This window comes from Drosophila innubila (genome assembly GCF_004354385.1).
Source record: "Drosophila innubila isolate TH190305 chromosome 2L unlocalized genomic scaffold, UK_Dinn_1.0 4_B_2L, whole genome shotgun sequence".
NCBI lineage: Eukaryota > Metazoa > Arthropoda > Insecta > Diptera > Drosophilidae > Drosophila > Drosophila innubila.
The window spans coordinates 17074136-17089175 of record NW_022995372.1 but is presented as its reverse complement, the minus strand read 5'-3'; the positions used below and the strand labels follow the sequence as shown (position 1 = coordinate 17089175).

The 15040-nt window shown below is 38.7% G+C and overlaps 1 protein-coding gene across 7 annotated transcripts in view; it reads left to right on the top strand.

Moving 5' to 3' along the window:
* Positions 1 to 15040, top strand: part of LOC117780345 (serine-rich adhesin for platelets) — a 56918-nt gene that overhangs the window by 14450 nt on the left and 27428 nt on the right. For 6 of the 7 annotated variants that reach the window (XR_004617074.1, XM_034616832.1, XM_034616831.1 and 3 more), the window contains exons 2-4: positions 3274 to 3661; positions 5513 to 5692; positions 5754 to 10072. Coding sequence is in view for 6 of the 7 variants with exons in the window: in XM_034616832.1 (XP_034472723.1) it covers positions 3589 to 3661; positions 5513 to 5692; positions 5754 to 10072 (4572 nt within the window). In the remaining variant the exon portion in view is untranslated. The remainder of the gene's footprint in view (positions 1 to 3273; positions 3662 to 5512; positions 5693 to 5753; positions 10073 to 15040) is intronic. The other variant, XM_034616835.1, reaches the window with a different exon arrangement.

Below are 15040 nucleotides of genomic sequence, written 5' to 3'. Positions count from 1 at the left end.
CATCAGCTTCGTTATTAGTATGGGGTATACAAAAATCAACAAAATGTGAAACAATTTATAACTGCACAATTCCGTGGCAAGTGAACTTTTGCAATTAAAAAAGCTGCTGGCAACTGGCAGACGGAGCGTGATCCCAGCCAGAAGGCCAGATGGCCACACCGCGAGCTTTAAAATTTCCGCAATCTCTGACCGAATACTTTATGTACACACTGTGTGTATTAATAAGGAGAGCAGCTAGACTATCTAATAAAATAATTTATGCTTTTCTAAGAACATTTTCCTGCCCTTCTCATATAAAAAATTATTTTTGTTGATGCTTAGACCTTTTTTTTAAGCATTTTAATTATAGAAGAGTACGAAATGTGACGCATTTCGTTTAATTTGGCATGTGAACTTATTTATTTATTTATTTTTATACTCTTTGTGACTTTTCGTTTTTTATTTCGAGTGAATGACTTGTGTGCGCTTTTATTTAGTACATGTGACAATTTCTCTCAATTGGACAACGCATTATCACTAGGCATACGCGTACAATGAAAAGCCCCTATAAACACTCTAATATATAAATATAAATATGTACATATACCTACGAGTATGGCTATATCATTTGGCTTCCTCATGTTTTTCTGTTGTTTTTTGCACTGTTCCAAAGTTTACTAATGAGCTTAGTGGGCCAAAAAGTTGATGGATGCATTTGGTAAAGCCAAAGGTAAATAACTTCCGATTTATAATTATTATATAGGGTGTCCCTAGCCAGTAACTTTGTGTACATCGTATACTCATTTGTAGCTTCTCTATCTTATCTATCTTTTCGAGCATTTTTGCTAAAAAAACACAGCCTTCAACTTCACGTATTTTGTATTGTATACATTTGTGTCTTGTCTCTGCGATAAGCTGTCGAGGAAGCCACAGATATAAGATTGATGTCATTCTCTTGCTGTGATTTAGCACTGGCATCTGATACCCTACAAGTATTTCGATTTTTCCCGTGTTGGACAGCTGTCAAAGAGTTCTGTTTACAGCCCAAAACATTTTGAATATTGAGCTGATTAATTGGTCACGATTTATTGCAGTTATGACAGCTTTTCTTAGTATAGAAAGTCTCAAGAAAGTGAAAACTGTTGAAATGACGTAAAATAATGTGTTCTAAACAGCGCCAACGTGGTAAATAATCGTTCAGCTGTTGTCGTCAGTGTTAAATCCGTCGCGGAAATTCAAATATATCAACTTTGAGATGTACTAAAAAAATAAAAAAATGTGCTAAATGTTCTGGTCAGCTTTATTTAAAGAATTATCATTGCTACAAATTTCACTATTTTGATAAGACAACTGTGCAGATCGGGACAATTATTTTAAAGAATGAAATAGATCATAAGAAAGTGTTAGTTGTTGCAATATTAAAAAAAATATATATACTAAATACCGCCAACATCATTAATACTTTGAGTTTTGAATTGTGAGTGCTATATCCCAAATAAATAAATATACATATGTACTAAAAATATACTAAAGAGTACTAAACAGTAAAAAAAAGACTACTTTCGTAATTATCAATATCTTAAAACTAACTATTATGCTAGTTCTCCATTGTAAAAAATTTCAATATAATAAAACATCGTTTTTAGCGTTTTTAAAAACAACGCCAGCAACAACATGTGTACTAAAAATATAATAAAGTGTACTAAACATCTAAATTTGACTTATTATCGCTATCTAATTTAATTTGGAGCAGTCATTATACAATACCTAGTTGAGAAATCATTCGCTATTGAGCCAATACCTGTCAAATCTTTGTAATCAATCTTTTGTGCTGATGTTTAGACAACAAGTCAGTCGCTTACTGTTTACCTGGCGGTGCCTTGACATATCTTTGGCATCGCATTCAATTGAATTGCTTATTTTAAAATACTCTATTTTTTTTTGTTAAAAAAATTTTCTTTGTAAAAATCTTTCAGGGGAAGCATGTCTATTGTGCAATATTGTATGTATATTTCCAATCGAATTATAAATAACTTGAGTTTACATAGCACAAATTGCGAAGTAAACAACAGGTCGAATGCCCCAAGTGATGTTAGAGCAAAAAATTTTCCCTGTTTATATTTTGGAATTGTATTGAAACTAAATACAAATAGAAATAAAAATACATCCCTCACCCCTTTTGACATTGAAAGTGCAGGCAGAGAATTGGGTTATCGCTTGTTTTGCTCAATCCAGTCTGGCGTGAAAATGCTTTAAGCTAAATCTATATATTGTATATTTAACTATATAAGTATGTGCATATAAATACAAGTATGTATGTACATTATGCAGCTGAAAACGAAGCAAACAACGATTCTTGACTCTCAACTCACGATTGCCGATCGCCCACTGAGTACTGTAGTTTGAAGGGAGCCGATTTCCATTATACAATATTTATATTTATACATTTGCCATGTGCGCGGCATACAGAACTGCATATTAGCATTCGGCTGGAGCAATTAAAATCGCCCACGACTCAATAATAATAGTGAATTGAGCTTGGAGCACATTCAAGTATAACAAACTTGTACTAAACTGTGCTAAAAATAATTTACTGAACTTGAACTGCCGCTTTCTATATTTAATTCTCTTATACGTTTTTTATAAATTTATTAGTAGCTGTACTAAAATAGTCTTTAAGTGTTTCTAATGATTTCTAAGATGGAAACTGTTTGCAAAGCAGGTGCACAAAATATCATATTTATTTAAGTTAATTTTTGTTAAACAAAATTTGTACGTTCACTTACAGCTGTATTACATTGAATTGCAGTGTAATTCGAGTTAATTTTTAGTGCATATAAACACTCTCAGCTTTTTATTGTGCCCACTATTAGTCGTTAGGGGGCGTCGAACTGAAGACTAAGAGAATACTTCTACTTAAATGTGCAAATATTAATATGATAAGCTTGAGCTGCAGTTGTTTGCATTTGAATATTTGCTGTACTAACAGCTGGTCAAAAATGTTCTAAAATTGTTTGCTGTTATTTTGAGTGTGGTATACAGATGTTTAAAATTTGAATGATTTGAAATACTTTGGAAAGTTTGGGAACTGAATAAAATACTTTGAATATTGACTTTTTTATTCCACTAAGGTGTGCTAAAATATTTTAAATATGTATTTATTGCACTTTAGGTATTGCATTACAAATATAAACACACCCTGCTTTTTATTTTTGTTGTTTATATTTGCTTTTGCTCTTATCACCAATTTGTACTAACGTTCATTTTGCCATTGTTTGGTATTTTTGCTTTCAGATATCGTTTTCGCTTATCGAAAATACAACAAAAGTCTGTACCGAATGCTGCCGCCAAATTGCACAGAAACTCAAAATAATTGCGATAAGGCAATTGAAAATAAATGGTACTATGTGCCTCAGTTGCATTCAATGAGGAGAACCTGAAGAATCAGAAACGAACCGATGTGATACTTGGAGACTAAGCATTGCAACAACGATATAAATACATTAGTGTTTACTATTTAGCACTAGATAAAGCTTTAGGAATAGCACAAAAAAACTACAAGACAATTTCGGCTGTAAGACTTGAGCTAAAAGACTTGCCAAATTCAATATGGAACACTTGGATCTGGCGGGTTATCTGAATACACCAGTTAACTGGAATCTGGGCGCATTTGAACAGCAAGGTGAGTGTAATTCTTGTTAAGAGAACCTATTAAACACATAAGATGCATTTTCTATCAGAAAGTTATGTTTCCATAATCAATTCTATAATCGAGTGCTTTAAAGTATGCTATCGTAATTGATTGACGCCATTTAAAAAAATAAAAAATAAAATAAACTCCACATTTAAAACAATAAAAGTCATTTAATGATTTTTCTCCTCTCTTAAATTTTTAAGTCTTACTCTAATAAATGACAATAGCTTAAAGTGGCAAGAAATCACAGATTAATACATTACATAGTCAATATTATTGCTTAGGTGCTTTCAAAGCTACAATCTGAATGAATGGAGTGCTTTTAGAGCTTCATATAGTATCTCTAATTTACTTTAAGATTGCCGTAATTAAAAAAAACGATATTTAAATTAATGATGCAGAAATATCTTTTATGTTCTTTTCTACATTGTGCAATTACTTTATATTTTGGTCTTGTATACTCTTCATGCAAGAGGGAGGAAGAAGAAAAGCTTTCTTGCTTTTATTGCAAGGTGTTAATACATTAAATATATTCACTAAGCACGATTTCTGCTAAATCCTGTTTTTGAGTTATGACAGTCTTAAAGTAAATGAGCGATTTGTAAAAGTGCGCTTGTTGTGATTGAGAATGATTGAGAAACATGTGCTTTGAATAATGCGAGTATTAACTAACAAGTCTTTCTCAAGGAAAATGGAAACATCTGTTTATTTAATGGACTGTTTATTTTGCATTTAACTTCATGATACCACATTAAACTAGTGTCGTCAGTTTTTAATGGAAGCTCTAAAAGAATCGCTATATTTGCAGATCTGTTATTTTTTTTTCAATTTTTCAGTATCTTAGGGATTGTTAAAGAAATGCTGAGCTAGCAGAAGAACTAGCTCTAAAACATTTAATCGAATTTAATGTTATTAGAAGCTAGTGTCATTGGCATACAAACATGCTCAGCTGGTCACTTTTATGCTCAACGCTTTTATTAATAAATTGCATAATTAAGCGGCATGATTCATGCGTTGAGGCAGAGCCAGAGACAGCAGCAGAGTTATAGTCTGAGGCGATCCCGATGCGGGCGCGTTGCGATAAGATCGTTGCAACAGTTGCAATTGCAATTGCAGTTGTTGTAGTTGTTGGGAATGGAGGACCGGGAGGTTGCCGGTGACGGTGCCTGGGGCCGGCTGACTCTGTGCAGACAGTCGCACTGACTGTCGACAGTCGCTTGGTGGCAATTCAGTTTTGTGGCAGTCACAGCTGGAGACGGTGCTGCAAAGATGCGCAAGTGGCAGGCGAGGCTGCTAAGTACAAAATTATATAAATAAATAAATAAATAAAACTATTAGCAATAAATATTGAAAAATAAATAAACAATAACTGTTACAAATATAAACAATATAAGAAATTAATAATACAGCCTTAATAAATATATAATAATAAATATATAAATAATACTAATAACAAATATATTTAGTAAAAATAAAAATTATATATAAGAAAAAATAAAATAAAATAAAATAAAAAGGATGAAATATATATGAGATAATAAATGATAATGAATAATTGAAAAATATTATTTCATGATCCGTTGAAATTTAATAATATAATAATTATAACATAAAATTCATTGTTAATAGTTAATAATGCATTATAAATGCTAGTTATTGTAGTAAATAATATAAATACATATTTAATATGAATTGAAAATTTAATTTAATAAAAGCAGTAAATAATAATAAATTAATCTAATAATAAACTATAATAACTTATAAAAATTTGTAGAGCTTAGACACTTATAATATTCACATATGTCATATACACTAATTCGAATTAAAAAATTATTGCAGATGCCATTTACTTGTCCAGCTCGCGTCAAATGCTGGAGCCCATCATGGAGGAGACGTCCGAGGATGAGGAGCATGCGCAAAACAGTTGGAATGGCTATGAGCAAAGAGGCAGCTGTGGCGGATTCTGGAGCTCCGCAGAGTCTGAAACGGGTTCGGTCATAAGAGTCGAAGTGAATAAGGGTAAGTCTGGAGTATAATCGAAATTTCAAATATTCTAATAAATGGCTCCCATTCCTTGCAGATATCGACGCCATATCGGAACGTGACTTTGCCTGTCCACCGAAGCGGGCACGTCGCTCACAGGATGAGCAACTGCAGCAGCAGCAGCAGCAACAACAACAACTGCAGCTACAATCACAGCAGCCACACAGTCTGGAGGATGTGGTGCAGCTGCGTCGTCCGCCACCGCCGCGCTATGATGCGGATGCCCACAACAGCCTGGAGCGTTTTCTGGCCCTGGAGGCCTGTGCTCGCGATAGCTACGGCAGTCAGGGACAACGGAACAGCACTGGCAGTCGACGTGGCACCTTTGAGGACTTCTATTCCGACAATGATTCGTATCATTCGCTGTCACGCAGCTCCTCCTTGGTGCAGTTTGAGTCGCTGGAGCGACAGATGACGCTGCAGGAGCAGCATCAAAGCATGAACAGTCTGGGCAATAGTTCACCCTCACTCCTCAGCTGTGAAACAATGTCCAGCTGCGGCACAGGAGGAGGAGGAGGAGGCGGAAGCGGAAGCGGAGGAGGAGGAAGCGGTGGCAGTCACAGCAATCCGGACAGTCGTCGAGGCTCAGCGACATCGCTGCTGAAACGCTATGAATCCAGCGATGGACGACTGCATCAAACATATTACGAGCTGCACAAGCTGACAGACTTTGAGGAGCAGCAACGTGAATTGTTTGGTGCCTGCAAGAATCTGCATCAAGCGGAACTGAAATCGGATTCGGAATCGAGCAGCACATCGAGCAGTGATAGCAGTGGACACAGCATGCTCAGTGCTTGTCCAGGCAAACAAGATGCTGCTGGCGGCATACGCAGATTACCATTAAATTCGGCGGAGAATTTGTCTGAGGATTCGGGATACTGTGAGCCATTGCGACGGGCCAAATCGAAGAGCATACCAAAGAATTTCGACAAACTGTGCGAGGAGGAGGAGGTGGAGGTGGAGATAGAGGTAGAGGTAGAGGAGCTGCTGCTGGAAGCGGCAGCAACAGCAACGCATTCCAAAAACTCCAATGATTTGTGTCAGACAAAAATAGAGCAGACAAATGAGACGCAGTCAACGGCATCACGAACATCATCGTCGTCGTCTTCTCTATGCTCTCCAACATCATCTATTAATAGCTGCGAGAGCGGCGCACACTCACCATCGCCCAGCGGATCAGCAGCATCCACATCGTCGTCTCCGTCGTCGTCTCCAACGTCGTCTCCATCGTCGTCGTCTGCCGCCTCGTTCACTTGGCTGCGCAACAGTTTGCCCGACATACGCGAGCCGCGAGGTTCGTCTCCCAATTTTCAAACGGACAGCAACAGCTACGTGCTGGCCAACAACAGCAGCAACACCAATCACAGCAGCCGCAGCAGCAGCAGCAGCAGCTCCTCTGCCGAGTGCTCGCCTGTGCTGGCAAGAACATCAGAAGCCACCAATACCAATACCAATACCAACAGCAACACCAACACCAACACCATTACCAGCAGCGTGCCCAACGAGCTGCAGCAGCTGGGAAGACGCCGAAGAGCACGTCGCTCCAATCGCAGCGAGAGGAATTGCCAGAGCAGTGACGGTTACAGTTCTAGCGAGGATTTGGATAAGTTTGATTGCCACAGTTTGCCGCGCATACGACGCAGTTGCAGCTGGAACGATCGTTGTGCTCTCAGTGGAACAGGAGCTGGTGCAGCATCTGGTGCTGGTTACTTGAATGCCAGCTATCAGAATCTAACCTTGTTGGATTACGCGGATCAAAGTGAAAATTGCAAACGCAGCTCGTTGGACATGGATAAACGTGGCAATAAGAAACCACGTGTCGTTTCTGGTGAGGATTATGAGCATCTCATATGCAAGGGTAACTTTCTGTTGGATGAGCTCAGTCAGATCTATGACAAAAATGCATCTATACTCAATGACAAAACCGTGGAGGAGGAGCTGGCATTGGAGCAGCGACCGGAGCCGAAGTCACTGCAGGACTTAATGGATCCACCGCAGGTGCAACATGTGCAGTTAACCATACGCAAACCGCCGGCTCGCCAAAAGCACAAGGAGCTGGTGGTGCTGTCCCAGGAGGTGACTTCACCACCACCCGCAGCAGCTGTCATCAGTTTCAGCAGCTTTGGCAAAACATTTGATCAGGATCCAACCAATTTGAGGACATCCTATGCCCAGTCACTGGAACAGTGCAACTTTCAGGTGTCCAACACGGAGCTGGCCAGCCAGAAATCGACTGCTCCGGTGCGTGTGCTGCCCAAGCGACGCTTTCAGAGCACAACGGCCAAGCAACGTAGTCTGGTCAGCAGCACGCCCAATTTGTCGGCCTTCGATGGTGGCCAGGAGACGGAGGATGATATATATGTAAGCAGTGCACACAATTCGATGCATCAGCTGCCACAGACGACCACACAGCCAAAGCCGTTGGGGATTCTGCTGCCAGCGGGATCACGTAATTCATTTAGCAAGGAGGTGAGTTTCTGTCCCGTGGTGAGTAAATATTGCTGGCAGGAGCAATCGTCGGAGGAGCCACAGGAGGAGCAGCCGAGCAGCGATGAGGAGGAGCAGCAGCAGGAGCAGCAAGATGTTGATGAGGAGGAGCTGTTGGATAACAACGATGCCACTGTTATTTATAACACCAAAGAGAACGAAAACATTGCAGTGCGCTACAACGAAGAGCAGCAACTAAGAGCAACGCAGCAAGAGCAGCAAATGTTAAGAGAAACGCAGCAAAGAGCGCCAGAGCAAGAGCGAGAGCGAGAGAGCGTCGTTGCGGCTGCGATCGATGAGCGCAGCGCTGAGAGCGATGAAAACAATGAAAACATCGCCAGCATGGAAACGAAAACATCGCCAACGTCGCTGTCGCTGTCGCCGTCACTGTCGTCGCCGACGTCGTCATCGCCCGTTACGGTTTCAGTTCCAAGCGTCGCTGCTGCCGTCAGTCTTGAAACGCGCGTCGTCGCGAGCTCATCAACCGCAAACGTCGCTCCAGTTTCAGCAGCATTTTCAGTGCCAGCGTCAGTTACAAGCGTTTCACATTCGCAACGTCCGTTAAGCCTGCACTTGCCAATTTTAAGTGAGCCGCCCACAAATCGCGCCCATCATATACTCTACGCCTCGCAGCAATTGCTGCAGCGTTACGACACCGATCACGATCACGTTCACGATCACGTTCACGATCACGGCAACATGTCCAAGTCGCAGTCACTAAATGCCGCGATCTCCCACTCCAGTGGCAACAACAATGAGTCGCCGCAAAAGCAGCGCGCCAATAAATCCGATGAGAAGCATCCAAGTTCAAAGAGTTTTCTATCGCGTTTCGCGCACGGTTTCCGTTTCTCCCTTCGCCGCAAGAAGAAGCAGCAACAGCAACAGCAACAACAACAGCAGCAGCAACTGGAACAGAAGCCTGCCACAACCAAGACTGTTAAGCAACAGAGCAATGGTAAATCGCAGGATATCGTACATATACCGCTTAAACCGCCACGCAGCGGCATGCTCGACGACAGCAACATCTCTGAGGCGAGCACAGCGAGCATGCACAGCCGGCAAGCAACAACAACAGCAACATCTGTTGCTGCTGCTGCTGCTGTCGAGTTGGAGCAGCTGCCAAAAACGTCAACACTGCAAAAGCTGGTGACGGGTAAGCCTCCATTGCCAAAGCAGCCGGCACGTCAGGCGCATGCGCTATCCTCGTCAGCCGCCAGTGGCAGTGCTGCCCATCAGTCAACAGCTGCTGCTGCAGCTGCTGTCGGCAGTGCTGCCCATGCGAGCAATGCTCTCTTAGACGCCGAACGGCAACAATATGCTGCATTTGCCAAACAGTTGACATCGGGCCAGCGTCAAACGACAACGACAATGCGCGACATGTCGCAAACCGGAGCGGTAACCGGAACGGCTACAGAATCACCATCACGCGCGAGCGTTGCACAAAAGACGCAAATGTTCAATCAGCTGGGCGCCAACACCAACACCAACAATACCAACACCCGACCCCTGACCATGGTGACAGCCGTGCCAGTTGCCGTGTCGCCAATGCTCGACAATAAGATGGGCCTCATCGAAACCAATTTGGACACACACGAAACGGTTATATCGGGCAAGACACGCTCCCTCATGGACATCACATGCAATCCAATGCATCAGCCCCACAAGCGTTATCTGGTCAAGCGTTTGAATGTCACCAGTGCCGCCTACGAGCATGACGATGATGACGATGATGATGATGATGATGTGGATGCCAATGGGCAACGCATCAAGACATCGTCACAAGCTGGAGGTGTTCAGATTGCATCGGTCCGAAGACCACACAAAAGCATGGAATTTCTGTTGGATAAAGAGAATCAAAAGAATGTTTTGGTGAGTACCAAAAATATATTTATGGAAAATCTCCTGCATACCCCGAATCCTTCTTTCCGACCCATTTGGGTTTGGCTGGTAAACTACTTACACATAGTAGTTTTTATGGCTTTTGTCTCGTGCAACATCATCATCATCATCCCCCAGTTGGCATGAAAGCCGCTCCCTTATGATGCACTATTTATCTATAAAGGGTCGTTGCGTTTTATGGGTCAGTTGGACAGAGAGATAATCTGTGCTTTAGGTTAAGCTGAGAATTTATTACAGTGGTCGCAAAAATTACTCATCATTTGTATAAAAACCGTTTTTGTCGGACACATCAGGACGTGACTATTTTTAATCTGTCTTCTACTGTTATTCCTCAAGAAGGACCCTTTTATTTTTATTATCTGCAGCTTTGGCAGTATTCATTTTCAATTTTATACATATAAACAAATTTAGTTATTCTTTTGAGATTCCATAAAAGTGCTACTCTAAGTTTTTACTCCTCAGACACTTTTGTTTTTTACTCAAAACAATCCATAAAACAGATGAGATCTAAAGTTTTCCTTTTCTTCAGACCGCATAGTAAATATGTTTTAAATATTATTTGCGATCTCAGATTTGCTAAGGCTAAAATATATAGAGAAATTTATCAAATTTATTGCATTAAATATACTTAATTTTTAAGTTGAAAAAATTCACGAAATAAAAAGTATTTAAGAATTGTATTAAGTTGAAATTTAATACACAATTTATGGCAGCCGAATTTTGTGACTCGGAAAATGAAATCTTTTATTTCCAAAAGCAATTGTCATCAAAATCTCTCAAAATTTATGGCACACACAAGACTCAAAGACTTCTTTTTTATTTTTTCGGATAAATAATATGGGTTAGTAATACATTATATAGGGTATATAGACTTTGTTCAACTTGTTTAATTTTCTTCTTTGCCTATTACAATATTATTATTACGTTTTCTTTGCTCCTTTTCGTGTTTATTTTCCCTCAATGTGCAAATTATGCATACGAAGCGATTTCCATTTGCTCTCCCCTTCTCTCTCTCTCTCTCTCTCTCTCGCCCATCTGCATAATTCTTTTTTCGCTGTCTCTGTCACTCTGGTTCTTGCATTTCCACTTGAATGGCGTCAGAGCGCGACTTTGATCTTCCTTATGGCTGTTAATTGATTTCGGTAGATTGTCACACTCCCATTTCCCCACCCCCTTTCTCCTCTTTGTTATTTCCCACCTCCCCCATACTCTCTGCATTCATTCGCGCGTAACAGACAATAACTGTGAATTTTGTGGCATTTCTTTTTCTTTTTTTTTCCGTTGCTTCTGCTTTGGACAGCTTAGTTCCACCTAATTCCGCCCTTTCACCCCCACTCTCTCCCTCTCTCTCTCTCTCTCTCTCTCTCTTGTAAGGCGTGTCGCTTATTCATTAACAATATTCGTATCCTTTTTATACATAATTCACCCGATAATCGGATTTGTTTGGTGCACGCGTTTAAAAACGCCCGCATAACGCGTTGAGTTGTTTTCAGATTTATTAGGTGATTTACTTAATGGGTATACATATGTGGTTATACACACAGTAAGTCCAGTAATTGCTTTGACCACCATAAAAAACTCGAATATTTGTTGTTTATTTATAAAAATAATGAGTCCCAATGGATAATATAATATAATTTTATTTTTATAAAATCAAAAATATAATAAGCAAAAACTAAACATATTTGTTTTTCTTTTCTTTGTTAGAACCATTACATGACTAACTGTGCATACGCAATCTACTTCTTAGTCCTTGAAGCATCTTTCAATGACGTTTTGGTTGTTGTTGGTGTTGATGTTTTTGTTGTTGCTTTGTCGCCTCGCATTTTCTCTTAATTTGTCCAGACGCGTTTTTATGTCTCCTCAACAAATTACGAGCAATTTAATGTCATCTTCTGCAGAGACTGAGACAATGACCACTTGACCTTAGTTGTATAATGTGCGTAATGATGTGGCACCTCTCATTCACCCCATACCTTGACCCCTACCCCGCCACGCCTCCTCTGAAATGGCATTGTTTTTGCGGCTTTTTCGCCTTGTTACATTTTGTCCGTATAATTTTTTTCCCATTATGTTAATCAAGTCGTTGGGGTTGGCATTTGTTAACAAACGTCCAAATAAAAGTTTTGACCCAAAAGTTAGTCCAGTTATTGTATTTTCTCTGTTTGTGAGACATGAACAATTCATTTTTGTTTTACATTTGATCTTATTAAATAAATCCATTAAAACGAAACTTTTGCTCTGTAATTTGTAATTTGAGATTGTTGCGTAATGGTGTGCACCATATTTTGTCCGTCAGTGTAAAGCAGTGTGCAGAAATTTCTCATCATTTATTCAGGAGAGCTCGACATTGAAACTTTTTAATATGTAGATTAATATTAATAATATATATACAGTGTGCATTTTACAAGAAATCAATGGAAAACCATTGAAAAAAAACATTTATTGATATTTTGTAAAAATAAATTGCACTTACGACTCGATAAAGTATACGTATAGTATCTAATCTTTGTTGCGAATCGTAGAAATATTATCTATATCATTTCAATTAGATTTATTTATTATTTTGTTGTGCTATCGAACCTGGTCCCATTTACTTTTTGCAAGTTTCCAGTTTAAAGCAAATTTTGCAGTAAATGTTCTGGTTTTAATTAAACAGACAACGATATATGCAAACATTGTTTATAAATAGAACGATTTTTAAATAAAATTTAACAGATGACTCAATCTCGTGCTCTAAAATTGAAAGAATGCATAAAAATGTATATAAAACTCAAGATGTTTATATTTTTGATGTATACCTAAAAGATTATATACATACTTAGTACAAATTTGAGCATTTTAAATAAATCATATTAACAAAAAACATTTTTGTTCCGAATTTTGTGGATGTTTGCCTTTTAAAGGGTATCTTAGTGCTGTCACACCTTATTTGCATGGTCATTTTTTCTAAGTTTTAAAATTGTTATTGGAACTGCGCCCTTTTTTGGCGTCTCTTTCTGCTAAGTTTGACTCCTACGTTTTAACTATGTTACATTCAAAACTTTCGCCTTGATTTCCGTTCAAATTTAACAGTATACTTGTATATAGTTTTAGTACTTGTTAAGAGTAAGTATTTGTTTGTTCGTGCGGAAATGTTTCAACATTGTCATTGTCGTTGCGCTTGAGAGTTGTCATGTGGAATAATAATGAAAATTAAAATATTCGAATAATTGCTCAGAAATGAAAGCAAAAGAAAGTGAATATTATGTTGCTCCAAGCATACAAATTAAAATCTTTATTAAAATTTGTTTTCTAAGCAAATTCTAATGATAAGACAAAAATGCAGTTGGTAAATCTTTTGAAAATCCCCAAAATTTAAAGAAAACCGCGGCAGAGTTTCTTCTTCTTCTTCAGCTACATGCTCATATTTATTTACTGCGACTTTATTTATTTGCTTATCTTTGCGTGTACTTTCTGATAATACAAAAACTAAGTACAAGAACCCAAGAGCCCTCCCCTTACCATAATGATTATTTAATGTGTATGTGCCCAACGGGCTTTTAATTGTTTGCTGCGCTTAGATTTCATTTTCCTCAAATATTTGTTGTTAACAATTATTTTCATTTAGTTTTATGAGTCGTTGTAAATCTTTAAGGTGAGGGCGACGGTAAAAACATAGAAAACATCGCACAAGGCGCTTGGCTGACTGCCAAACTGAGCGAGTATCCGTTGCTCTCTTTCTGTAAAGCGCTCTCTTAAACACTAATATGTTACATGATCAATGCAGGCCCAACATTTTTAGCTGCTGCTTGTTGTCTGTTATGGTTTTACCTGTCGCTGTTATTGACTGCTGTTAGATCAATCTCGCGCTCTTGCCATCTGTTGCAGCTCTTACAAGTGCTACAACTCTCTCTCTCTCTGTTTCTGCATTTTCTACCTGTTTCTTTTGGCAATACCGACAGTGGCTTATCTATGGCCACAATTGTAAAATGTCTGAACAATTTTTTCATTGCCATATTTGTAGCAATTTGTTTTGCTTCAACGAATGCACGTCTATAATTAGCAGACATCTCTCTCTCTCTCTCCCTCTCCTTCTCTTTGTCATACATTTGCCTAAAATGTCAAAACAATCGCGACAAAAACAGCGGAAAATGCAACTTGCTTTTCATGGTTGCGGAAAAAGTTAACTGAAAATATTTCAAAAAAAAAGTAGCCAGAAAAACAACCGCTTTCTTTTAAATACTTGAATTACTGCAGCTCAGACATTGCAGAAATAGTAACTTTAACTAATTAAAATACTTCAGTACTTAGCTAAGTGCTTAGCTAAGCTCATGGCTTAAGTATTTTTTATTGTCTAATAGACTCGGTAAATTATTCAAATTAAAACGGTATTTAGTCTGTGCTTTAAGCGCGGAATGTCTCTGCTACAGTGGCATCCCACACAGTGTGCACGCCTTTGGCGAAAGTGCGCAAAAGGCAGGAAATTTAATTAATTTCTGTTTATTTTCAACTCATTTGTGTTTAGACTAAGGTTACTGCTGGCTTGCTGGCCACAATTTATTTTTCACACGCCTTTAATTTCGCTGCCATTCTTTTCGCAGCGTGTAATTTTCCTTTTTTGCGTAAACAATTGAAAATTGAGAAACTCTTAAACAAAACAAAGTTTATTTATCATTTCGCAGTTTTCATCTTTTTCCCAAACTTAGAAACTGACTAGAAAATCGATTTGTGTATCGTCGGAAATGTGTGGGTGTGCCTTTCTCAGTTTCCCTTTGTATATGTGTGGGTTGCTCTTTAGGTGCAGCTGAACTCAAGAAATAATTGCTGGAAATTTGTGGAAATTAATTGATGAGTCTTTTATTTTAATTAATTTAAAGCGCATGTTGATGAAATTTCGACAATCTTATAAATCAAATCATCATAAAATCTAGAGAATGTGTGAGAAATGTATGAGGA